Below are 24,814 nucleotides of genomic sequence, written 5' to 3'. Positions count from 1 at the left end.
CACTTTAGATCATAACCATCACTCCCGTTTTCTCAGACAGCAGGTGCTGGTAATGGTTCTGCTGTAACCACTTATACCTCTTCTAGACCCATCTTTTGTTTCTTTACTTGTCCCATGACCAACCCTTTTGCCTTGCACCATCATTCCTTGTATCAGTTAATCATTCGTGCCCTTCACCCTATCACAGACCTTCCCCATTGTTCTTTCCTCCTCTCCCCTCACCGCCCACCCCCCCCAACCCTCTTTTTCCCTGGCTCTGCACTTGCTTATAAACTGTTAAATCTCGAGCTTAGAATCATAGAGTCATAGAATGATACAGCACAGAAGGAGGCCATTCTGCACATTGTGCCTGTGCCGGCATTTTGAAAGAGCTATCCAATTACTTCCGCCCCTTGCTCTTTCCCAATAGCCCTGCAAATTTTTCCGCTCCTTCCAGTTATGATGAAAGGTCATTAACTTGAAACATTAACTCTGTTTCTCTCTCCACAGATGCTGCCTGACCTGTTGACTGCTTCCAGCAATTTCTGTTTTTATTTTATGCTGATCCTGTGTTGGTTTACCACTTCCACCCTTTAAAGACAGTTGACTTCCACTGGATTTGCTACCAGTATCGGAATAAAGTTGCTGATTAGCATCCTTATTTTTCAGATCCTGAACATTCTATAAAATAAAACCAAACACAACCATCTTCAGTAAGCAAAAAGGTAAACAAATAAACGTAAGCTGATACAGTAACATGCTGCAATAAAATAGACAATAAACTGAAAACCTGGACTGTAAAATCCAATTGTACTTTCTGAGCTGCGATTTTTTTTCGCAGGGAAGGGAAATTTGTTACCCTCTCATTACTCAGGTCTTCTCTGCCCATACACTGAGTGGAAATGGGCCTGCAATTTATTCCCAGGCCTTCACCACTGCCATTCTTATGCCAACTGCCAGAAGGCATACAAAGGTGCCTAATGATGAGTCCCTGCCCCCTGCTAATTTTACTTTGGGTTTTTGTTATATTCATTCTCGGGATGTGGGTGTCGCTGACAAGACCGACATTTATTGCCCATCCCAAGATGTCTTTGAGAAGAAAAAACTGGTCTGTGGTAAAGCTCTCATCCTTCAAACTCAGCACTTCACAAAAACACAATTGAGATCAGCAATTCAGTGGAGTGTCAGTTGTGGGTTAATTCCTCTGTGGTATTGCACAATGATCACACACACAAGACCATAAGGATTGTATGAAGTAGGTTCTTTGGTCCATTTAATCTCAGCCTTTTAGAATACTAAACCTACCTTTTCCCTATCTACCTCTTTCTTCAATGAGGCCAGCTTGCTGCTTTCAGTCAACCTGGCAGGCCATTCCAACTCTTAATCGCTCTCCGTGTAAAGAAAAATTTTATAACCATGTGCCCATTTGTCCTGCTGCCCTGGCATATCTGAAAGTATTATTCTGGGTTTACTTTCTTTGACCCGTTATTTATCTATGGTGCCCCTGATCTCCTGTGCCAAGGGGAAAACAACAATGAGGATACAGTTGTCAATTAAATCCCAACATTCAAATACTGCCTCTTGTTACTGTGCCACTGGGGTACACACTGCAATCTTCAGACAAGGACATGTGTTTACACTGAGATTTAATCAATTTAAGAAAACTAAAATGGTCAATTTTTTTTTGGAAGGGGCATGTTATCTTCCAGTAAGGACACACAAGTTCTGTTTTCCATTTTTTTTCTCCCGTCACAAAGTCCCCAATTCAAAGGATGAAGTTGGCGGCCTATGTCCCAGATCACCACCAATGCCTTTGTTAGGTACTTGGCACATGATGAGGGTGGTGAACAAAACCCTTTAAGATTTTCTTCACCCCCATTGGAAGATGCCTGGCCTTTCCCCAGTGCCTTGCTGCATAATGTGGCTTAGAGTAGAACACATCAGAATGGGTGCTCAATTCTGTAGCACTGTGTGTTAGTGCTCCAACACAATGTACTGTCCTGTGTCCTTCTGAACCAGCTTTTGAAAATGGAGATAAACAGTGTAACACAGTATAGTGCATTGTACTGATATTGTTATTCAATTCCCATGTGAACACATTAAGACGTATACTTATAAATGTTCAATTGTCTAAATATTACATTAAAACATTACTTAAAAATAATTCAAAAATGTGGGAGAACTTGCACATCTCTGAAATATCACCTCAGTTGAGCTGTCTCCTAGTCTTTTTCTTTTCATTTTTTCTTCTTTCTCCATTCTTTTTCTCTCTAAGCTTGGCAGGATGCGTTCATCAGCGATTTTACGTCGGAAGTCAGAAAACTCCGGCCACTGTTTGAAAAGAACTTCAAAAACTGCCATCTGTGGAGTGAAACCTCATTACTTTTGTAAACTAGATATTCCCAGGTACCTGACTCATATATACATTTCAAAATACTAGATTGTCAAATCAACCCTTTGAAAATATGTGCGGTTGGATTTTCCAATTAATATTAAGTTGTGTCCTATTTTTCTGTGTGATTTACCTATATTGAGCAGGTAAATAATTTCCCATCGGGAACTGATTAGCATCAATACCCAAACACTCCCTGGCAAGTTCTGTTTTAAAACTGTCGCCATTGGACATGCAGGAGTCCTGTCCTCGGTGAGCTAAGGGGTTGAACAAAAGTTGTGCAACCAATTTAATGACTGGATGAACTTCCCATCATGCCCTTCCACTGGCAATATCCACGTTGCTCCCAAAATTCTACTAAGCCATCTTTACTGAGCTCCTTCACATTCCTTTCTTCACATACCTGTGCTTCTCTGAAGATATATGGTCCCTGCTCTTGTCTTTGATTAATAATGTAATATGCATATTCTGGTGGAATGTCGATCTGCACAGGCGGTGGGATACTGGAATTGATGAAACATTTAATGATGGCAGTGATCTTATTCTGAATGGTTTCCTCGTTAGCATGAGAATGGCACATGTCCTGAAGGAAAAAGAAGCACAGAAAAAGGGTCTGTATTCTCTTCTGTGCCATTTAGGCTACAGAAATTAGTATTGTCAGACATGCAGACAACAAAAACATGCATACACACACACGCACAATTTATTCAGTGGCATTCTTTGTTAAGAGCATTTCATGTAAGTAAAACATCTGACTCATTTGAAAGTAGTTTCGAATTATTAGTTAATTTTTTAAATCATATCTCACTATCCTGTACTTGTATTACCTTGTATTTTTGAACCTCAAGCCAGAAGAGCACATTATTCTCCATCAATTCACCCTTTAGTGACACATACTGCTGAAATTGGAGAGCTGTTACTGGATTTAACAAAGCTTTACGGAATGCAATGATTTCTTTTGATGAGGAAAGCCATTTGTTATGTAGGTGCTGTTGGAAACATAAATGTTCACAATCATTTACATAAGAACATAAGAAATAGGAGCAGGAGTAGGCCATCTGGCCCCTCGAGCCTGCTCCGCCATTCAATAAGATCATTGTAAACAATTTTACAACACCAAGTTATAGTCCAGCAATTTTATTTTAAATTCACAAGCTTTCGGAGGCTTCCTCCTTCATCAGGTAAATGTTCAGGAGCTCCTTGAAGCCTACGCATTTATACATATAGAACAATACATGGTGTTTACAGACTGCCCCTGCAACTGCCCGTTGCCAAGGCAATCACCGTGTTCAGACAGAGAGGTGTCACCTGCAGAACCCCCGAATACACATTCAACAAAAAAACAAACAGGAAAAAAAAAGAGAGGCAGAAACATCCGGAAGGCAGAGAAAGCCAGCAAATGACCCATTATATTAAAAACAGATAACATTTGTTCGCTGGTGGGGTAACGTGTAGCGTGACATGAACCCAAGATCCCGGTTGAGGCCGTCCTCATGGGTGCGGAACTTGGCTATCAATTTCTGCTCGACGATTTTGCGTTGTCGTGTGTCTCGAAGGCCGCCTTGGAGTACGCTTACCCGAAGGTCGGTGGATGAATGTCCATGACTGCTGAAGTGTTCCCCGACTGGGAGGGAACCCTCCTGTTTGGCGATTGTTGCGCGGTGTCCGTTCATCCGTTGTCGCAGCGTCTGCATGGTCTCGCCAATGTACCATGCTCTGGGGCATCCTTTCCTGCAACGTATGAGGTAGACAACGTTGGCCGAGTCACAGGAGTATGAACCATGCACCTGGTGGGTGGTGTCCTCTCGTGTGATGGTGGTATCTGTGTCGATGATCTGGCATGTCTTGCAGAGGTTACCGTGGCAGGGTTGTGTGGTGTCGTGGACGCTGTTCTCTTGAAAGCTAGGTAATTTGCTGCGAACGATGGTCTGTTTGAGGTTGGGTGGCTGTTTAAAGGCGAGTAGTGGAGGTGTGGGGATGGCCATAGCGAGGTGTTTGTCCTCATTGATGACATGTTGAAGGCTGCGGAGAACATGGCGTAGTTTCTCCGCTCCGGGGAAGTACTGGACGACAAAGGGTACTCTGTTGGTTGCGTCTCGTGTTGGTCTCCTGAGGAGGTCTATGCGATTTTTTGCTGTGGCCCGTCGGAACTGTCGATCGATGAGTCGAGCGTCATATCCCGTTCTTACTAGGGCGTCTTTCAGCGTCTGTAGGTGTCCATCGCGTTCCTCCTCGTCTGAGCAGACCCTGTGTATTCGCAGGGCCTGTCCATAGGGGATGGCCTCTTTGACGTGGTTAGGGTGGAAGCTGGAAAAGTGGAGCATCGTGAGGTTGTCCGTGGGCTTGCGGTAGAGTGAGGTGCTGAGGTGCCCGTCTTTGATGGAGATTCGTGTGTCCAAGAAAGAAACTGATTCTGAGGAGTAGTCCATGGTGAGCTTGATGGTGGGATGGAACTTGTTGATGTTATCGTGTAGTCTCTTTAGTGATTCCTTGCCGTGGGTCCATAGAAAGAAAATGTCGTCGATGTATCTGGTGTATAGTGTTGGTTGGAGGTCTTGTGCAGTGAAGAAGTCCTGCTCGAACTTGTGCATGAAAATGTTGGCGTATTGGGGTGCGAATTTGGTCCCCATGGCTGTTCCGTGTGTTCATGGCTGACCTTCTACCTCAACTCCACTTTCCTGCCCGATCCCCATATCCCTTGATTCCCCCTCGAATCCAAAAATCTATCTAAGCCTTAAATATACTCAACGACTCAGCATCCACAGTCCTCTGAGGTAGAGAATTCCAAAGAGTCACAACCCTCTGAGTGGAGAAACTTCTCATCTCAGTCCTAAATGGCCGATCCCTTAACTTGAGACTATGCCCCACTATGTTCTGGACCCACTAGCCAGGGTAAACAGCCTCTCAGCATCTACCCTGTCAAGCCTTCTAAGAATTTTATCCGTTTCAATGAGATCACCTCTCATTGTCCTAAACTCCAGAGAGGATAGGTCCATTCTACTCAACCTCTCCTCACAGGATGACCCCCTCATCCCAGGAATTAATCTAGTGAACCATCGTTGCACCGCCTCTAAGGCAGGTATATCCTTCCTTAGATAAGGAGACCAAAACTGTACGCAGTACTCCAGGTGAGGTCTCATCAAAGCCCTGTACAATTGTAGTAAGACTTCCTTACTCTTGTACTCCAAACCCCTTGCAATTAAGGCCAACATGCCATTTGCCTTCCTAATTGCCTGCTGTACCTGCAGGTTAACTTTCTGTGTTTCATGTACAAGGACACCCAAACCCCTCTGAATGCCAACATATAATAGTTTCTCATCATTTAAAAAATATTCTGTTTTTCTATTCTTCCTACCAAAGTGAATAATCTCACATTTCCCCACATTATACTCCATCTGCACCTTCTTGCCCACTCACTTAATCTATCTATATCCCTTTGCAGACTCTTTGCATCTTCCTCACAGCTTACTTTCCCACCTAGCTTTGTATCGTCAGCAAACTTGGATACATTACACTCCGTCCCTTCATTCAAGTCATTAATATAGATTGTAGATAGCTGAGGCCCAAGCACCAATCCTTGCAGTACCCCACTAGTTACAGCCTGCCAACCTGACATGACCCGTTTATCCCTACTCTCTGTTTTCTGTCTGTTAACCAATCCTCTATCCATGCTAATATGTTACCCCCCAACCTCATGAGCCCTTATCTTGTGTAACAACCTTTCATGTGGCACCTTATTGAATGTCTTTTGAAAATCCAAATATACTACATCCACTGGTTCCCCCTTATCTACCCTGATAGTTACACCCTCAAAAAATTCTGATAGATTTTCCAAACATGATTTCCCTTTCATAAAACCATGTTGTCTCTGCCTAATCATATTATGATGTTCTAAGTGTCCCGTTACCACTTCCTTAATAATGGATTCCAGCATTTTCCCAACAACCGATGTCAGGCTAACTGGCCTGTAGTTCCCTGTTTTCTCTCTCCCTCCTTTGTTGAATAGCGGGGTTACATTTGTTACCTTCCAATCCGCTGAGACCTTCTAGAATCTAGGGAATTTTGGAAGATCACAATCAATTAATTCACCTCTTTTAGAACCCTTGGATATAGGCCATCAGGTCCAGGGGATTGATTGGCTTTTAGTCCCATTAGTTTCTCAAGTACTTTTTCTCTACTGACAATAATTACTTTAAGTTCTTCACTCTCATTAGCCCTTTGGTTCCCTGTTATTTTGAGTATGCTTTTTGTGTCTTCTACTGTGAAGTCAGATACAAAATATTTGTTTAACGCATCTGCCATTTCCTGATTCCTTATTATAATTTCTGTCTCAGCCTCTAAGGGACCCACGTTTACTTTTGCTACTCTTATTTTTTTACATACTTGTAGAAGCTCTTACAATCCTTTTTTATATTTCTTGCTAGTTTATTTTCATATTCTATTTTCTCCCTTTTTATCAATTTTTTGGTCGTCCTTTGCTGGTTTCTAAAACTCTCCCAATCCTCAGGCTTACTACTCTTCTTGGCAACATTATAGGCCTCTTCTTTCAATCTAATACTATATTTAACTTCTTTAGTTAGCCACGGGTGGATCACTTTTCCTGTCCAGTTTTTATTTCTCAATGGAATGGATATTTGTTGAGAATATTGAAATATTCCTTTAAATGTTTGCCACTCTTTTCAACCGTCATACCCTTTAATTTAATTTCCCAATCTACCTTAGTCAACTCGCCCCTCATAACTATGTAATTGGCTTTATTTAAATTTAAGACTCTAGTTTTGTATTTTCACAAACCATTAGCAGAGAACTGAAGTATTGAAAATATTGATCTGTCTGTGTTTTCAAGCTTCTGCAGCATCCTTGCCAGGGCCCAATGCACCCTTGGAAACATTGGTTTAACAGTCTTTGGTGAGGGAAGCAAGATGGTGGGGGTTAAATTGGTTAACCCCCGAAAACGGGCATGGGGATCACAGTGCGCAATCAGCCTGTGCCCGATCATTGAAATGCAGGCAGCTCATAACATTCATACTGCCTGCTGTTTTACATGATTGCTGCATGCAGCCAGCCCTACCTGCACTGTCGAGTGGCTGCTCACCAGTAGGGGGCCCAGATATCGCGAGTGGCTAGCACCACTTTAAAGATAGCCTACACCTCTTAAAGGGGAGGTGCACTGTGACTGCAGGAAGTGATGGTGAAGTGAATCCATGTTGGAATATAATAAAGCATGGTGATGATGGGAATTCTGGAATTTTTAATGAGCAACAACTTGGCTGCTCAAAGTTTGCGGGACTCTTATATTTTCAAAATATAAGTTACAGGTCTGAACAGTGATCGGAAATCGCACACGTAAAACACAGATGCAGGTCCTTATGTTTACAAACTGTTGAATTTTTTCAAAACATTGAAAAAAGGTTGTTCACAACTACATCCCACATCCTCCAATCTGCACGCCAGACTGCGCCAATGCACCAATCTGAGTTTGTATCAGGCCTGCGAGAGAACGTGCACCCAAGGTTCTCTGATGATGCACTAGAGGCCTTGGTGCAAGAGGTGGACAGAAGGAGGGGCATCCTATACCCGCAGGGGGGCAAGAGGTCCTCCAGACATATGCTCAATAGGCAATGGGAGGCAGGAGGGGACTAGATCATTGCCAATAGCATAGTACCACGAACATGGATGCCGTGCAGGAAGAAATGCAATGATTTGACGCGAGTGGTCAAGGTGCGAGTTCAACTGTCAAGTGGCATCTCCTACTAACTGCACCACTAGCCGCATCCACTGCTCCACGCACTACACCCCCCATGACCCACATACCAACAAACTCTTTCAATCTGTACTCAACTCTTCCAATCAAATGCTTCCTCTCACCCTCACACATTACCACTGTTGCAAGCCGCGCACCCACAAGTCACACACACTGGCAGCTATTAAGCCATGACAGCCACATCACCCAAACTTCTTGAAGGACACTCACCGGCACACATCCTGCTTTCTTGCAGGAGAAGGTGGCACATAACAGGATGCAGCAAGTGGCAGTGGCTCCACAAAACATGAACCTGCTGTCCTTTCTCAGAATGACAGCATTCCTGTTCCCAACCCTACCACTCCACCATTGTCCTTGCTGTTGCCTGTCAGCTAGCCAGCCCACTCCCTGTAGAGTATTGAAACTTTATTATAGGAACATAAAAATATGAGTTGGCCATTTAGCCCCTCGAGCCTGTTCCACCGTTCAATGAGATCATGGCTGATCTAACCATATACCTGACCTAACTCCATATACCTGTTTTAGCCCCATATCCCTTAATACCCTTGGTTAACAAAAATCTATCAATCTCAGATTCAAAATTAACAATTGAGCTGGCATCAACTGCCATTTTCAGAAGAGAATTCCAAACTTCTACCACCCTTTACGTGTAGAAGCATTTCCTTACTTCACTCCTGCACGTCCTGGATCTAAATGTTAGGCTATGTCCCCACGTCCTAGTATTCAGGTATAAGAGACCTCCAAAAACAGGTACAAATGCATTAGCAGCTGGAAGCCCTAATCCAGCAACTAATCTGTAAATCCTGCATGGTCCCTTTAAATAGCACTGCTGGGGGAGGGGAGGGTCCTCCAGGCTGTCTACGACATGTTCAGCTGGTCGTGGTTAAGACGGTGCGTTGGCTGGTGCATTGAGTGCCAAAATGGTATCTATCCCTTTAAATCAGCTTTACACACTGATATAACGCATATTCTTACTTTACATCATACCGGCATTAATTATTTGCACGTGCGCAAACGCCTTTACCAAGATGGCGTCCGGCGCACGTCACACTAGAAGCGTGCGCACGCATTCCAGATGCCATTTTGGGACCTCATGAGGCTGCATAGCACCGAAAATAAGGGCGGTACATGGCCGAATTTCTAGCTGAGTATCTCTCCCCCAATAGGTTTTTCTGGGCAGGGTTTTCAGTTGGGTGGGCAGTCGGAGATCGCGGGGGAGTGAGTAGTCAGGGATTGCGGGGGGAGTGGGCAGTTGGAGATCGCGGGGGGAGTGAGTAGTCGGAGATTGCGGGGGGGGAGTGAGCAGTCGGAGATCACGGGGGGAGTGAGTAGTCAGAGATTGGGGGGGGAGTGAGCAGTCGGAGATCAAGGGGGGAGTGAGTAGTCGGAGATTGCGGGGGGAGTGAGTAGTCGGAGATTGCGAGGGGGAGTGAGCAGTCAGAGATCGTGGGGGAATGATTAGTTGGAGATTGCGGGGGTGAGTGAGCAGTCGGAGATCGCGGGGGGAGTGAGTAGTTGGAGATTGCGAGGGGCAGTGAGCAGTCGGAGATCGCGAGGAAATGAGTAGTTGGAGATTGCGAGGGGGAGTGAGCAGTCGGAGATCGCGGGGGGAGTGAGTAGTCGGAGATTGCGAGGGGTAGTGAGCAGTCGGAGATCGCGGGGGAATGAGTAGTTGGAGATTGCGGGGGGGAGTAAGCAGTCGGAGATCGCGGAGGAATAAGTAGTTGGAGATTGCGGGGGGGAGTGAGCAGTCGGGTATCGGGGGGGAGTGAGCAGTCCGGAATCTGGGGGGAGTGAGCAGTCGGGGATCGGGGGGGAGTGAACAGTTGGAGATCACGGGGGGGAGTGAGCAGTCGGCATCACGAAGGGGAGTGAGCAGTCGGGGATCGCGGGGGGGGAGTGAGCAGTCGGGGATCGCGGGAGGGAGTGAGCAGTCAGGGATCGGGGGGGAGTTAGCAGTCGGAGATCGCGGGGGGTGAACAGTCAGAGATCGCGGGGGGGAGTGAGCAGTCGGGGATCGCAGGAGGGAGTGAGCAGTCAGGGATCGGGGGGGAGTGAGCAGTCGGAGATCGCGGGGGGTGAACAGTCAGAGATCGTAGGGGGGAGTGAACAGTCAGAGATCACGGGGGGGAGTGAGCAGTCGGGGATCGCGGGGGGGAGTGAGCAGTCGGGGATCGCGGGGGGGAGTGAGCAGTCGGGGATCGAGGGGGGAAGTGAGCAGTCGGAGATTGTGGGGGGAGTGAGCAGTCGGAGATCGCGGGGGAATGAGTAGGCGGAGATTGCGGGGGGGAGTGAGCAGTCGGAGATCGCGGGGGAATGAGTAGTCGGAGATTGCGGGGGGAGTGAGCAGTCGGAGATCGCAGGGGAATGAGTAGTCGGAGATTGCGGGGGGGAGTGAGCAGTCGGAGATCGCGGGGGAATGAGTAGGCGGAGATTGCGGGGGGGAGTGAGCAGTCGGAGATCGCGGGGGAATGAGTAGTCGGAGATTGCGGGGGGAGTGAGCAGTCGGAGATCGCAGGGGAATGAGTAGTCGGAGATTGCGGGGGGGAGTGAGCAGTCGGAGATCGTGGGGGAATGAGCAGTCAGAGATCGGGGGGAATGAGCAGTCAGAGATCGGGGGGAATGAGCAGTCGGAGATCGCGGTGGGGGGGAGTGAGCAGTCGGGGATCCTGGGCGGGAGTGAGCAGTCGGGGGTCGTGGGGGGGAGTGAGCAGTTGGGGATCGCCGGGGGAGTGAGCAGTCGGAGATCGAGGGGGGGAGTGAGCAATCAGGGATCGCGGGGGGGAGTGAGCAGTCAGGGATTGCGAGGGGTGAACAGTCGGATATCGCGGGGGGAGTGAGCAGTTGGAGGTCGTGGGAGGTGGGGGGAGTTGGAGATCGCAGGATCCAATCACGGGCTGTGAATAGAGGTTAGCTTGGGGGGCTGGGGGAAGCACCCCTGTTTCCCCCTGGTTCACAAGCAGTGCTGTAAATGCAATTACCTCATGGACCCGGCCCTTCTTGTCTCTTTTACCTGCCGGGATTCCAATGGCCCGGGAAACCTGCCCTCCATGGATTAAAAATAACAATTTAGGTAAAATGGTGGCATGCAGGCTCCTTAGACCGGATTGGTTGCCCGCTCCCTGATTTGCCTCTGTTAAAACCAAAAGTGGGCGGTTTGGAGTCAGGTTGGGGTCGGATTTGAGACATTTTAAATTTTTACCTCGCATCCGCCCCAACCTGCCCGTTCTTGGCAGTTAATGTTCCACCTAATGTCTCAAATTCTCACCATTTCTGAAGATCTGACTTGAACATTACAGATATAATAATGATTCACTCAAACTGCCAAAGTATTGCATTTCGGGTGCAAGTCCTCACCTTGACCACATCTCGCTTCTTTCTACCCTTTTGTGACATCTGGTCCTCCACCACGTCCTGCATTTGTAACTAGAGAACAGACACGAAGAAATAAAACTTTAGGATCACATTACAAATAGACACCCTAGAAAGGCCAAACATATTCTTCTCAACCCTTTCAATATATTTCACTTAGTGTTTTTTCCACAAATTTCATACGTACAAAAGGGAATTGGATATATACTTGAAAAGGAAAAATTTGCAGGGTTATGGGGAAAGAGCAGTGGAGTGGGACTGATTGGATAGCTCTTTCAAACAGCGGGCACAGGCACGATGGTCCAAATGGCCACTTTCTGTGCTGTATGATTCTATGTAGGATAATTATTACAAAAAATATTTTTCAAGCTTACAGTTGAAAGGATACTAAGATTAGTTTTGACTCAGTTCCTAGAAGAGTCCATACCACAAAACCACCCATGGTTACGCATTAATTGTCACTAAATTGGAATTCTTACTCAGATGCGATGTTAGGATGACTGCTCCAGGAAGTGGAAATGTCACACTGGTGCAGAAAGAAATGGTCTTCAGAGGTTGTGGTTATGGCACATTGTCAGACAGCTTTACTCTGCATTTGGCTGTGTGTTTTTCCTGATCTAGGTGTACTAAATACTTGATGTGAAAATTAATAATGTTCCAATCCTCATACTAACATGCCACATCTCAATGAGCACATAATTTCACCTCAAAAATGAATAAGCCTTTGTAATAATAGAATCATAGAAATCTTGGTGAGACGGAGGCAATTCTGCCGAGAGCAGTGCTTGCTTTTACACCAGAGATACTGAGGTAGATTTTGACTTTGTGCGATTGTGTAAAACAGGTGATAGTGAATGGGCAGCCCGTTTTGTGGAAATAAAAATCGGGAGAGATGTAAGATGGACTTCTGATTCGCTTTCATCCCATTGACTCTTATCCCATTTCCCTGTACACTTTAATATTTAACTTTGTTTATCTAATTGATTTTTTAATGCTGTGATTAACTCAGGTTCAACAGTCAACACTTTTGGGCCATTCCGATACTATAATAGCATTCCTTATTCCAATGACCCCTTGCATGAAAAAGTTATTTCAAACTTCCCCCTTTATGCTTCTGGTACTAACCCTCCTTGTTACCAATTAATCAACCATTCACTATTCACTCTCCCAAAATCTTTCACAATTTTGAAGACTTTCGTAAGAATCTGCCCTTAACTTTCTCTGTTCCAGTGAATATAGGTTAGTTTTTAAAATCTCCCATTATAACTATATCCTCTTATCCCTGGTACCATCCTAGAAATTCTACACTGCATCTTTTCCATGGCTCCGAAGCTCTTTCTATAATGCACACAGTACATCTCTGGCAGTCTAGCCCAATATACAGACACGCCATCACTTCCTTTCTTTTGTATTCAGTAGGGGTGAAATTCAACTTCGGCGGGGTGTGTAACAGACAGCTGTTCCACGACCACCCGTTTTATGCTCCACCGCAATTGAATTTTACCCCCAATGTCTCTGTATATAAAACCCAGAATCTCATTTTCTTTTTTTTTACCTGCAATCCCACTTTTAAATATCTGTGCATCTGTACCTTGAGGTTGCTCTATTCCTCTTTTTGATTGAGAGTTTTACAGTTAAGGTTATAATTCCATTCTCTGTTCTTATACCACGTCACACTTATTGTTTGTCACATATACAGAACAATTTTTATATAAAAAAACAAATATAGTTTATGTGACATCAATGGTTAAATGATCACAAATATAAATTATCTCAGTTATTCCAACAATGTTTTTTCTGATTATGTGGTGGATGTAAAGCAGTAAATGTGTGGTTTATATTTTCAATGTAAGGTGTACAAATAACACTGCTTTACACTCAGTGTCGACTGCGCAGCCTACTATAACAGATTGGTCAATTGCAGGATTACCGTACCCGTTTATGGTGCCTCTCTTCAAACTCTGGTGTGGCCAGGAACATTGGCAGCCATTTTCCTTCCATACGTACTTTAACATATTTTTGCACCTCAATTAGAACATTTGAAGACAACTGATCATGGAGCAACTTGCCCCATCCCCCAGCCAACGTCATCACCTAGAGAGAAGAATTACATTTATGGTTCTTTTGTTTTCCAAAAAATCTGCTATAATACATTATTGTTTTTTCACAACAATAGGGGTGACCTTATGAATGTGCACTTCCGGTGCAAAGCTTTGCCCACTGACAATGTATATTGGAAATTTGTGTTTGAGCTCCCAATGACTTACCATCCATTAAAATTATTTGGATTGTCCCAAATTCCCAATATGTGCTCTTGGTGCATGAAGCTTTCTGCCGGGAGCATGTAGTCATAGAAGTCCCCCTTATATTTAATTATCTAAAGTTTCAGGTTTCCTATTAAATATATAAATTCTCATTTCCCAACACAAACAAACAGTGAGAATACTTATGCAGGGAGAAATCAAAACATTTAAGGGCTGATTTTAACTTTTGGCAGTGGCGCAATACAGGCGGTAAAGTATTGGTCGCCCGATTTCCCTTTCCACTGAGAGCAATGGAAAGGCAAATTGGGTGGGTGTATAACGTCAGCCAGTTTGCTACTGCCCATTTTCCGCCATGGCTGAGAGCTAAAACCAGTCCTTTGAAGTTATATATAGCCCGCTTGCAAGCAACATGAAATTTACATCTAAGGGTAATTGATGAATTCTTGCTCCTGATGTAGAGCTTTGCCTGCAGGGAGCCACTACAGGAATTTGAGCATGCACCACCTCCCATGATTTTCCATCCATTGATTTTAATGGATGTAAGATCACGGGGGGCCATGTTCCTGAGTTCCCAATATGTGTTCCCAGCAGGTGAAGCTCCTTGCCAGGATTGCAAATTTGTAAAATTACTCCTTTAGTCCATTCTTACACTTTTGCTTATATATCAATCTATCCCAATGGATACCTATTATTTTGGGGGGTGGGGTAGAGTGTCATTAATCCCATTCTGTACTGGGGTGCAGAGTTGACATAAAACAATCAAGGCAGGCACACATAATCATCCCAACAACCAGAAAATAGGACCAGAACACCCAAAGGTGAATTTAGAGGTAGTTAAAATTCTATCTCCTGTGTTGAGGGAGAATATTTTTCCCAGAAACTGAAGGTTGATTTTTTCCAGAGATGCCATTAATCCAGTTCATTATTTATTGGATGTGAGCTCTGTAAGCCCATTATTTGCACAGCCAATAGTCTCACTAGTTGGAGATATACCCTGTGAGGAGTGTGAGGAACATCAGGACACCAAAGCCTAGATTTTCTGATCTGTGTAATTTTAATGCCAGCGGTATTTTCAAGAAAGTGGATCGTAAACGACTTCCTAAGGAAGTCAATCATCTCCTATTGGAAGAACCATACCCTCAGACATTTCCAGGGAAGGAAAAAACATTTTTCCCCTCTTTTAATAATCCTCCAGCAAACATTACCTCATGATTTCTCATGTTACAGTTCAATGGCTTTTCTTAACAGCTTTAAATTAGATTAGGCATAGTCAAGCGTTAGTGGCTAAATATTTGTTCCTGTATATGCATCACTCAGCCTTCATTAGCAGAGAAAGGTGCTTCTAAACTAGTTAATAAATTAAAGCTTTAGGTTGCCTTTTAATACTGCCATTTCCCACATGTCACAATTAATTTCAATGTACATCAAGTCTCTATTTTGTAATCCCCTCTGCATTATGTAAGACATTTGTTCTAAATGAGGAAAATGGACAGATGACCTATTCCCAGACATACACCCATTCTGTTTTTCAAACTGTTCCTAATGGAACATAGGAACAGGAGTGGGCCATTTAGCCCCTTGAGCCCATTCTGCCATTCCATTAGAGCATGGCTGATCTGTACCTCAACTCTATTTACCCGCCTTTGATCCATATCCCTTGATAACCTTCCCTAAAAAAACTGTCGATCTCAGTCTTAAAAATTTCAATTGACCCAGCATTCACAGTTTTTTGTGAAAAAGTACTTCCTGACTTCACTCTTAAAATGACCTAGGTCTAATTTTAAGATTGTGCCCCCTTGTTCTGGATTTGTCCATCAGAGGAAATAATTTCTCCTATCCAATCCTTTCACCGTTTTAGATCATCCCTCAACTGTCTAAACTCAAGGGAATATAAGCCAAGTTTATGAAACCTCATAATTCAACTCTGGTATAATTCTGGTGAATCAGTGCTGTACTCTTTCCAAGGCCAATATATTCTTCCAGAGGTGCGATGCCCAAAACTGAAAGCAGTTATCCAGATCAGGTCTGACCAAGGCTCTGTACGACTGAAGCATAACTTCCTCCCTTTGTAAGTCAGCCCCCTTGAGATAAAGGCCAACATTCCATTAGCCATTTGATTACTTTTTGTATCTGTGCACTAGCTGTTAATGATTTGTGAATATGGACACCCAAATCCCTTTGATCCTCCACAGTTCCTCGTCTCTAGCCATAAAGAAAATATTCCGATTTGTCTTTCTTGGATCCAAAGTGGACGACCTCACACTTACCTACATTGAACTCTATCTACCAAAGTTTTGCCCACTCACTTTATCTGTCTATGTCTCTTTCTGCTTCCATCTAAACAAATTACTATGCCTTCTAACTTAGTGTCATCTGCAAACTTGGATTTACAGCTTTCTATTCTTTCATCCAAGGGGTGTTCAACAGTGGCATGCATTGACTTACACTCTTATTTTTTTCCCGTCCTCCCTCTCAGAATATGCTTCACTTCTGCTTGACATTTATAGTAGGTCGGAGACTCTGCTTTGACAGTTAAAGCATTTAAGAGAAAAAAAAAGCCAAACTCCTTATTCTGTAAGGAGTAGAGGGCTATAATAGCAAGTTAGGAGAGAGATAACAATATTTTGGCTATTACCTACATTGTGCTGACCTATAATTTGCCTGTACCTGCAAAGAAACTAAGCAGGCAGCTTCAATGGTCATCCCCAAATCGCTTTGGATAGACCTTCTTAATTTTAGCTTCCTGATATGGTTCAACCACCTTGAATCACACTGTGAAGCACTAATTTAGCATTAAAACTTTCAGACAATTACCTCATCCTGTTGCACTTTTGTAGCAGGGCTGCTGGGTCCAAAGAAATATTTTCGATTCAGGTATTTGCTCTTGATCTCTTTGGACTTATTATCTCTATTTTCCTTTTCATTGTGAGGTATTCTTCGAAAGTGTTCAATGTCCAACCAGCACATGAGATCCATGCTACGAGAGACAATTTTCCACGTATCAGCAATACTGTATTATTACAAACTATTATCAAACCAGTTACGGCCTGCAGTGTTATAACTGCATCAAATTAAATTAAGGCGAGTATCAATTAATCCTGCAGTTATAATCATATTGAAACAGCAGCATTTTGTAAGTTCCCATTATAGACTGGTATCACTGTTACAGAAAAGTCCTTTACAAAAAAAAGAACATTGTTTCTAAACAATGCAACACAATGTTGAAATACACCACTGCATCTGAAAACACTTATGTGCTACTTTCCCATAATGTCAATGAGAAGAATATGACAAACAGCTCTTCCTCCTTTATCAAACTGCTATGATCTCCCTTCAAAAAAGAGAAATGGTTATACAAAGTGATGTGTGTTGGAGTGCCTCTCAGTGGCTGCAGGATGTGCCATTGATTAGAATATGCATCAGGGTGAGCAGAAGGGGTGGTGTGGGGGATGGTCTGATGCACAGACGTGACACATTAATGTTCCCAAATTAGCTTAAATGATGATTCCATGTGCAAATGCTGGCTCTAATCAGGAGGTCAAGCATAGGTTTGCAAAGTCTGTATGGGAAACTCTACCATTGTACAGCCTTATCCTGTAGTGTCCCTTACGGTGAGCTTCACTGTACTCTATTACAGAAAGATTCATAGGCACTTACCCTGCTAAATTTTCTCTAAGGAATGCTTGGAAGTTCTCAAGTTCTAAGCGATTGCGAATAAACGTATTCAATGTGTAATTACGGAATTCTTCAGGAACCTTCTGCCACTGATTTGAGCCTTTGGTATCCTCTGGAATTTGTATTAGGCTGGCTGAACGGACAGGAAGAGGAATAGCCTAGGAAAAGTGATATCACAGTTAAACTGGCAGGTATAGCTTCAGTAACTATAGATAGTAATAATGTTGCAATTTTCCCTGCATGCCTACAACGTATCAACAACTTGTTCACTGTGGATCAGATTTTTTCCCATTTTTTGTTTCCTCGTTTCAGTTATGTATTTACCTGTACATAAAGCCTGATTCTCCGGTCCACATTCCAAGCCTCACCGAATGTTCCTTTAAACAAGCTCTTGATACTACTAACCTCTCAGGTCTGCTTCTCTGCTTGCAGGCCAAGGGGGTCACAAAACATAAGAAAGCACATGCAAACTGAAGGAGGCTCATGGAATATTAAATCCTGAGTGCATTTGAAGATGTCACTTTGCATATCATTGGGCAAGGAGCATAGAGGAAGTGGGGGAGTATGACATTCAGAACCAATACCATCCTTCTCATGCACTTTCTTTTCACCCTACTTACACATTCACTTACTCACTACGCCAGAGGCACACAGTCATGCATAATGATTTGTGTTACAATCTACTCTCATGCTATGAATATTTGAAGGGATGCCATGTAGCCAGTATTCATACAACATACGTCCCTCTTCACTTGCACAGGAAGCAGTGCCAGTCCCAGTTCCTCCCAAGAAGTTGGCAGTTCACACCATCTTTCATCATCTGCTCCTGCTGGTCTAAACAACAGCATGGGTATATCCACCGTGTGAGATTTAGCTAGTGTGTCACAGAGGGATGTATGGGCTGATACACAGAGTGCGAGTGAGGAGGTGGCAGTGGTGGGAGTGAAACCCAGACTCTAACTCACATTCATCCTCATCTGTTGAGCCCTTGGCTTCTGACATCATGGGGCCTGAATTTAAAAGAAGAATGCTATAGGATTACCACAGCTTGCTGTAGTCATTAGAAAATGTGACAAGCACCTTGCATGTCTGAAGGCAAGTGTGGAGAAGCCCACTACCCACTTCTGTGCAGCCATGATGGCTTCTTATCACTCCAGTCTACCATGGAGTGCGTAGCACCTCCAATAGATATCTGCAGCAGAACCCTCAGTGCCAGAGGTCCTAAGCTCAGGCAGAGAATCTCTTGTAAATTCCACCCTCCCAAAAAAAATTACAGAAGATATGGCAGAAAGTGGGTAAGTGGAGCAAGTTGCAGGGATCTCTCATGACCCAGCAAACAGAGGCAGAAGATCACCTCAATCCCATGCGACTCCCACTCAGACCCAATACCTAGTCGCCTCACTTACTCTAGGCATGAGGGGAGCATCTAGAAGGAGCGGTCGATTAGGAATGGGAACATGTAAAGTTTGCACTACCACCAAGGGAAAAGCACTAGACTAGACACACATTCATTGATCACTTGGAGGGGAATAAATTTGGTTGCAATTTATTTCAACTGTTTCCAAAGAGTTTCCTGGGATGGTGTTGTTTAAGGTTTTAGGAGGTGAATGGAATAGGAGCTATGGTATTTCAGTTTTTGCAGAACCCATGTTGGGTAAAGTGTATTTGGCCATGATGCAGATGTAGGCATTGAGTGGCTGGAGCATTTAGGAACGGACTCATCTATGGGAGGCTGCTGCATAGCTCTAACTGGTTGCATTGGTAGTTCCACAGAAATCTGATCTACTTGTCTTCATCTTGCCTGGCTCCTCCTGATTGTGGGTGGGTGTCTTCCTCCTCTACTTTGGATAGCAAAGGATAGCCTTGGTCTCTTAGGACCCAACCTTTGTGGCATGAATAATCCCTGGGGCATTTTGAACAGCTCTAAAATGATAGTATTGTGGCTAAAAAAATAAATAAAAGGATATGACAAAGTACAGGAAAATGGAATTAGAGTAGACAGCTCCAGTTGAAGAGTTAGCACCATTGCAGACACATAGTTGGAATGGTCTCTTTCTGTGTGGTAAATTATCATAGAATCATAGAACCATAGAATGGTTACAACACAGAAAGAGGCCATTCGGCCTGTCGAGCCCATACCGACTCTCTGCAAGAGTAATCCAGCAAGTCCTACTCCCCCGCTCTTTCCCCGTAGCCTTGCAAATTATTTTCCCTTCAAGTACTTATCCCATTTCCCTTTTGAAGGCAACGATTGAATCTGCCTCCACCACCCCCTCAGGCAGTGCATTCCAGATCACAACCACTCGTTGCGTAAAAAGGTTTTCCCTCATGTCATCTTTGGTTCTTTTGCTAATCACCTTAAATCTATGCCCTCTGGTTCTTGACCCTTCCACCAATGGGAACAGTTTCTATCTACTCTGTCTAGACCCCTCATGATTTTGAACATGTCTATCAATTCTCCTCTCAACCTTCTCTGCTCTAAGGAGAACAACCCCAGCTTCTCCAGTCTATCCACGTAACTGAAATCCTTCATTGCTGGAACCATTCTAGTAAATCTTTTCTGCACCCTCCCTAAGGCCTTCATATCCTTCCTAAAGTGCGGTGCCCAGGATTGGACACAATACTCCAGTTGTGGCCGAACCAGTGTTTTATAAAGGTTCATCATAACTTCCTTCCTTTTGTACTCTATGTCTCTATTTATAAAGCCCAGGATCCCATATGCTTTTTTAACTGCTTTCTCAACCTGCCTTGCCAGCTTCAATGATTTGTGCACAAATACCCCCAGGTCTCTCTGTTCCTGCACCTCCTTTAAAATTGTACCATTTAGTTTATATTGCCTTTCCTCGTTCTTCCTACCAAAATATAAGATTTCGCACTTCTCTGCGTTAAATTTCATGTCACGTATCTGCCCATCCCACCAGCCTGTCTATGTCCTCTTGATGTCTATCACTATCTTCCTCACTGTTCACCACACTTCCAAGTTTTGTGTCATCTGCAAATTTTGAAATTATGCCCTGTACACCCAAGTCCAAGTCATTAATATATATCAAGAAAAGCAGTGGTCCTGGTACTAACCCCTGGGGAACACCACTGTATACCTTCCTCCAGTCCGAAAAACAACTGTTCAGCACTACTCTCTGTTTCCTGTCACTTCGCCAATTTCGTATCCATGCTGCCACTGCCCCTTTTATTCCATGGGCTTCAACTTTGCTGACAAGCCTATTATGTGGCACTTTAAAAAACACCTATAGTCCATATACACCACATCAACCATTTTGCCCTCATCAACCCTCTCTGTTACCTCATCAAAAAACTCAATCAAGTTAGTTAAACACGATTTGCCTTCAACAAATCTGTGCTGGCTTTCCTTAATTAATCCACACTTGTCCAAGTGACTGTTATTTTTGTTCCGGATTATCGTCTCTAAAAGCTTCCCTACCACCGAGGTTAAAATGACTGGCCTGTAGTTGCTGGGTTTATCCTTACACCCTTCCTTGATTTTGATCCTATGATTTTGTGACTGCTGCCTGAGAAGCAAACATTTACTTTAATGATACGATATTAATTGTCACAGATGACCTGTAAATTGATGGAATGGAAGCCCTTATGGTTCACGAAGGTGAAGGAATTGTGTGCAGGAGCCTGTAAAGCCATGTTGGTGCCATTGATGATACCCTCAACTTTGGGGAACCCTGCCATGAATTCTGCTGTAGGTTTCCAATGGGGAAAGTGATGAAATAACTCACCCTGGCAAAGAACACATTAGTCACCTGCTTTAGACATCTGTAAACTGCTGTTTGACTGATGTTGCTGATATCCCCTGTGAAAATGTGGAATGAGCCAAATGCACAAAAAGTTCACTTCTGCAGTATCTTTGGCAGCCAAAATCTGTACAGACCCTGTGGTGGAAGTTGGCCAGAGGCCATTTTCCATGAGATAGCACAACTCTGTCACTGCCTCTTATGTCAAGTGCAACCTGCAAAGACTTTTCCTGAGGCATGGCAAGGGCAGTGTGCCTCTGCCTGTGGTCTGTGGGCATTGACAGTCTGCCGCAGATGTAATTTCAACAACAACAACTTGCATTTACATAGCGCCTTTGACTAGTAAAGCATCCCAAGACGCGTCACTTGCTTGGCATCCCTCCTTTTCTTTTCTTCTTCACCCAAATAATGTAGAAGTAATGGGCTTTTCATTGGAAAGCCCATATTGTAAATTACAGTTGCAGCAACTGAAAATATCTCAGCCAAAGCTCTTGGCCCAAAATCTACAAAAATAACCCAGGAGAAAGCAGCCAAAGTAACCTGTAACAAAAAACTTCAGATTCAATTCTCAGCAATTCAAAATGTCAGTCTCCTGTAAATGCTGACTTCATCTCAGCACAGTAAGCCCTCCCTGCAACACCCACTTTATACTGGCGACAGTAAGGAACAGCGCACTCTTGAGAACTATGGAAAATTCTGTATGCCCTTATTTGGATACTATTATAATTCATTTCATTATTGTTAATGAAACTCTCACTCATTTGCAGCAAGAGCTTAAGAAATATGGGTTGCATCTCCCACTACCCATTCAGCATCACTGACTCCAGGAAATATAATCTAGCAGGTCATCTACAAGCAATATGGGCCTGCCTACATCAAGATAGTAATTCAGGTACTGACCAATTTAAGTATTTAATTTTTTAAAATAGTTACTATAATCAATTGGAAGGCTAACTTACCTGCTCGGGACTTGAGTGCACATTGCGTGTGCAACTGCACTAAAGAAGTTGAGAATTGGGGTCTTTGAAATTACGAAATGGTTGACTCAGGACAATCCTACCAGTAAGTCATTTTTCACGGAGGGGATAGGGAGAAGGGTGCATTAATAATTATTACATGTGAGTATGGGGAGGAAGCCTCCTATCCCCAAAGAAGGTAAAAGTCCTGTAGCATATAGAAATATGAAAAATATAAATATATACATGTTTTAATAGACTTATCAATTACAATGACAGGCAACAGATTATGAGCAGCCATTCCTTGCCAGCACATTTGTCAGAATAGTAGTTTTTGACTTGGTATAGAAACATAAAGGGATGGGTGCAAATTCAGTGTGATCGGTGCTAAGAATGTCCCAGCATCATATAATTTAAAAAATCAACTTAATGTGTCACCCAGGGTTAGGTAATTGAGACTAAGGAGTGATTACTTCCTTTGCTTTGTGTATCAGTAGAAAAACTTAATTTTCTTTTTTAGAGCCAAAGAGCTAATTACTTCATTGGGAAAAATCTTTCTGTGTAGTTCCTGAAGTTTCTTGTAGTATTTAGAATCCAAATAGCGAGTCTCCCTTACCAACTCCACCTAGAAATAAAACATTTCCACTGAGTATCAAGGAACAACACTGAAACAAAGACAGCAGCATTACAGAATAAGAGGGTGAAGAATTTATGTAAACTTACATTATGTTTTCCATTTACAGCAAGATACAAATCCACAGAGGGAGGCAGGATGGAAACTGTGCATCTGGATCACATGAGAATATTGTATATATTTTCTGATCAGCGACTTTCAGGTACAAATGTTCAATGTACTTGTACTACATTCTTCTGTGCACTATTTTCAGGCAGCTGTTAACCATTTGAAAAAGGATAAATGGGATAAGTAAAAATAGTGCACAGAGAAATGTACTACAAGCACAGTAAGTTTTCATACTCTGCACTTCTCCAATTGAAAAATATACCCTTAACCCAAAAATTGAAGCATTTTCAAAATATTTGTATTTGCAAGTTTTTGCAGTGATTTTTCTGCCCTTCCTCCTTTTAGGACTCCATGGGACATACACTGTGTGACCCTTTGAATAGGCCAATAACTTGTAACAAGCCACTGAGCTTCACACATTCAGTTGCTAATCTCAGTCATGCTGTTTAGGAGATCTGGCAGTTGGAGATCAGCTGCTTCCTAACAAGAAGGGTTCTGAGTAATTTGAACTCACACACTGCCTTTACTGGCTGGTTGCAGAGCAGATTGTCTGTCCATCCAGGAAAGTATTCATAATACAGAGAGAAAAGAAAAAGCAGGAAATAGGAAAGAATATAAATGTCTATAGACTAAGTACAAGACAGCACAAAATATGAAGTGGACCATTTTTACAGACTCATTTAAAAAGGAGGTTGGATGCATTGACTGTACCTTTTTGCTACTTGATATGTCCATTTCAATCATGTGCATCCAAGGTACCAGTAGCAAGATGAGAACGTGTTCTTCCACCTGATCAAACAACTCTTCAAAGGGTGGCTCCAGTTTTTTAAAGATTATTTTCTTATTCTCTGTATCTACTTCGACATCTGCTGGAGCCTCTTCAACAATGTATGTAGCAAAAATGAACTGAAACAAGTGGACAAAGTGTGAAAAGATCAGTTTGCAGATGGAAATGTCCAAACAGTTAGGTTTCAATGGCTTCTTAAAACCATACAAACAAACTGCTTTTTCATCATATATTATATGGTGACTCCTAGATTGCAGAGTCAGTCCTGTACACAGGCAGGTCAGTGTTCAAAGAAGTTCCACTGGGGTTCATTCTGGGTCTGCTACTGTTTACCATATTCGTAAACAATACTGAGGAGAATAATTGTAGTAATAATATTATAACATTTTCTGAATGCATCTCCCCCAGTGGCTTAGTGGGTAATGCACCACATGTTGTGGTACTGAGCCACAGAGACAAGGAAGGTCTCAGGTTTGATTCCTGGCTTGTGCTGAGTTAACTTATTTTAACCAGAGCATGAATTGGGGAACTGCAGCTGGCTGTAACATTCCTGGGCTAGAGAGAGGAAAAATCAGGCAAGGTTACTGCTCCAGACCGCTATTCAGTGACCCCTGCTCAGAGGTGCGCCCAGAAGGCATCAGCAGCTCGCCAGCCTCATGTAAATGAGACCCATGCCCAATATCTGGTGCGCCAAAGTCTCCCCATTCCAGCGCAGGGATTGTTCCCTGTGGCCAATTTGCACTGGCAGGCTAACATGAGCCAACTTCTAATATTATGTGCATTGGTACAAAAAAAAACATGGAACCTGTGTCAATAATGGCCAGGTCCTATTTTGAAATTCATCAGATGCCTTCTTCTACAGGAAGGACACCACTAAAACTTCAGGGAGGGTGGCCCACTCAAACTGATTTTTAAATAAACTAACGAAAATAACAAATTAAATTAAAACAGGAAAATCAGGAAAAGTAAAAATCATGTGGGGCATCCAGTGAGCATCTTGAAACAGACAAGTAGTCTGAAGGACCCTGCATCCTGGACCTACAGATGGAGCAAAAGATGGGTCTCACTATATTGGGCAGGCTACACTGCAATGTCTATTTATAGGGGCAATCCTACTACTGA

General features: G+C 43.4%; 1 protein-coding gene across 1 annotated transcript in view; it reads right to left on the bottom strand.

Moving 5' to 3' along the window:
• The window catches only part of LOC137308573 (regulator of G-protein signaling 22), a 150,207-nt gene that overhangs the window by 20,095 nt on the left and 105,298 nt on the right, over nt 1-24,814 (bottom strand). The window contains exons 21-30 of the mRNA XM_067977192.1: nt 23,617-23,811; nt 22,702-22,788; nt 17,429-17,604; nt 16,586-16,748; nt 13,443-13,601; nt 11,493-11,561; nt 3,199-3,360; nt 2,775-2,954; nt 2,185-2,340; nt 502-660 (exon numbers count right to left, since the gene is read on the bottom strand). Of these exons, the coding sequence (XP_067833293.1) occupies nt 502-660; nt 2,185-2,340; nt 2,775-2,954; nt 3,199-3,360; nt 11,493-11,561; nt 13,443-13,601; nt 16,586-16,748; nt 17,429-17,604; nt 22,702-22,788; nt 23,617-23,811 (1,506 nt within the window). The remainder of the gene's footprint in view (nt 1-501; nt 661-2,184; nt 2,341-2,774; nt 2,955-3,198; nt 3,361-11,492; nt 11,562-13,442; nt 13,602-16,585; nt 16,749-17,428; nt 17,605-22,701; nt 22,789-23,616; nt 23,812-24,814) is intronic.

This window comes from Heptranchias perlo, chromosome 3, assembly GCF_035084215.1.
Source record: "Heptranchias perlo isolate sHepPer1 chromosome 3, sHepPer1.hap1, whole genome shotgun sequence".
NCBI lineage: Eukaryota > Metazoa > Chordata > Chondrichthyes > Hexanchiformes > Hexanchidae > Heptranchias > Heptranchias perlo.
This window is presented reverse-complemented; position numbering and strand designations above follow the sequence as displayed.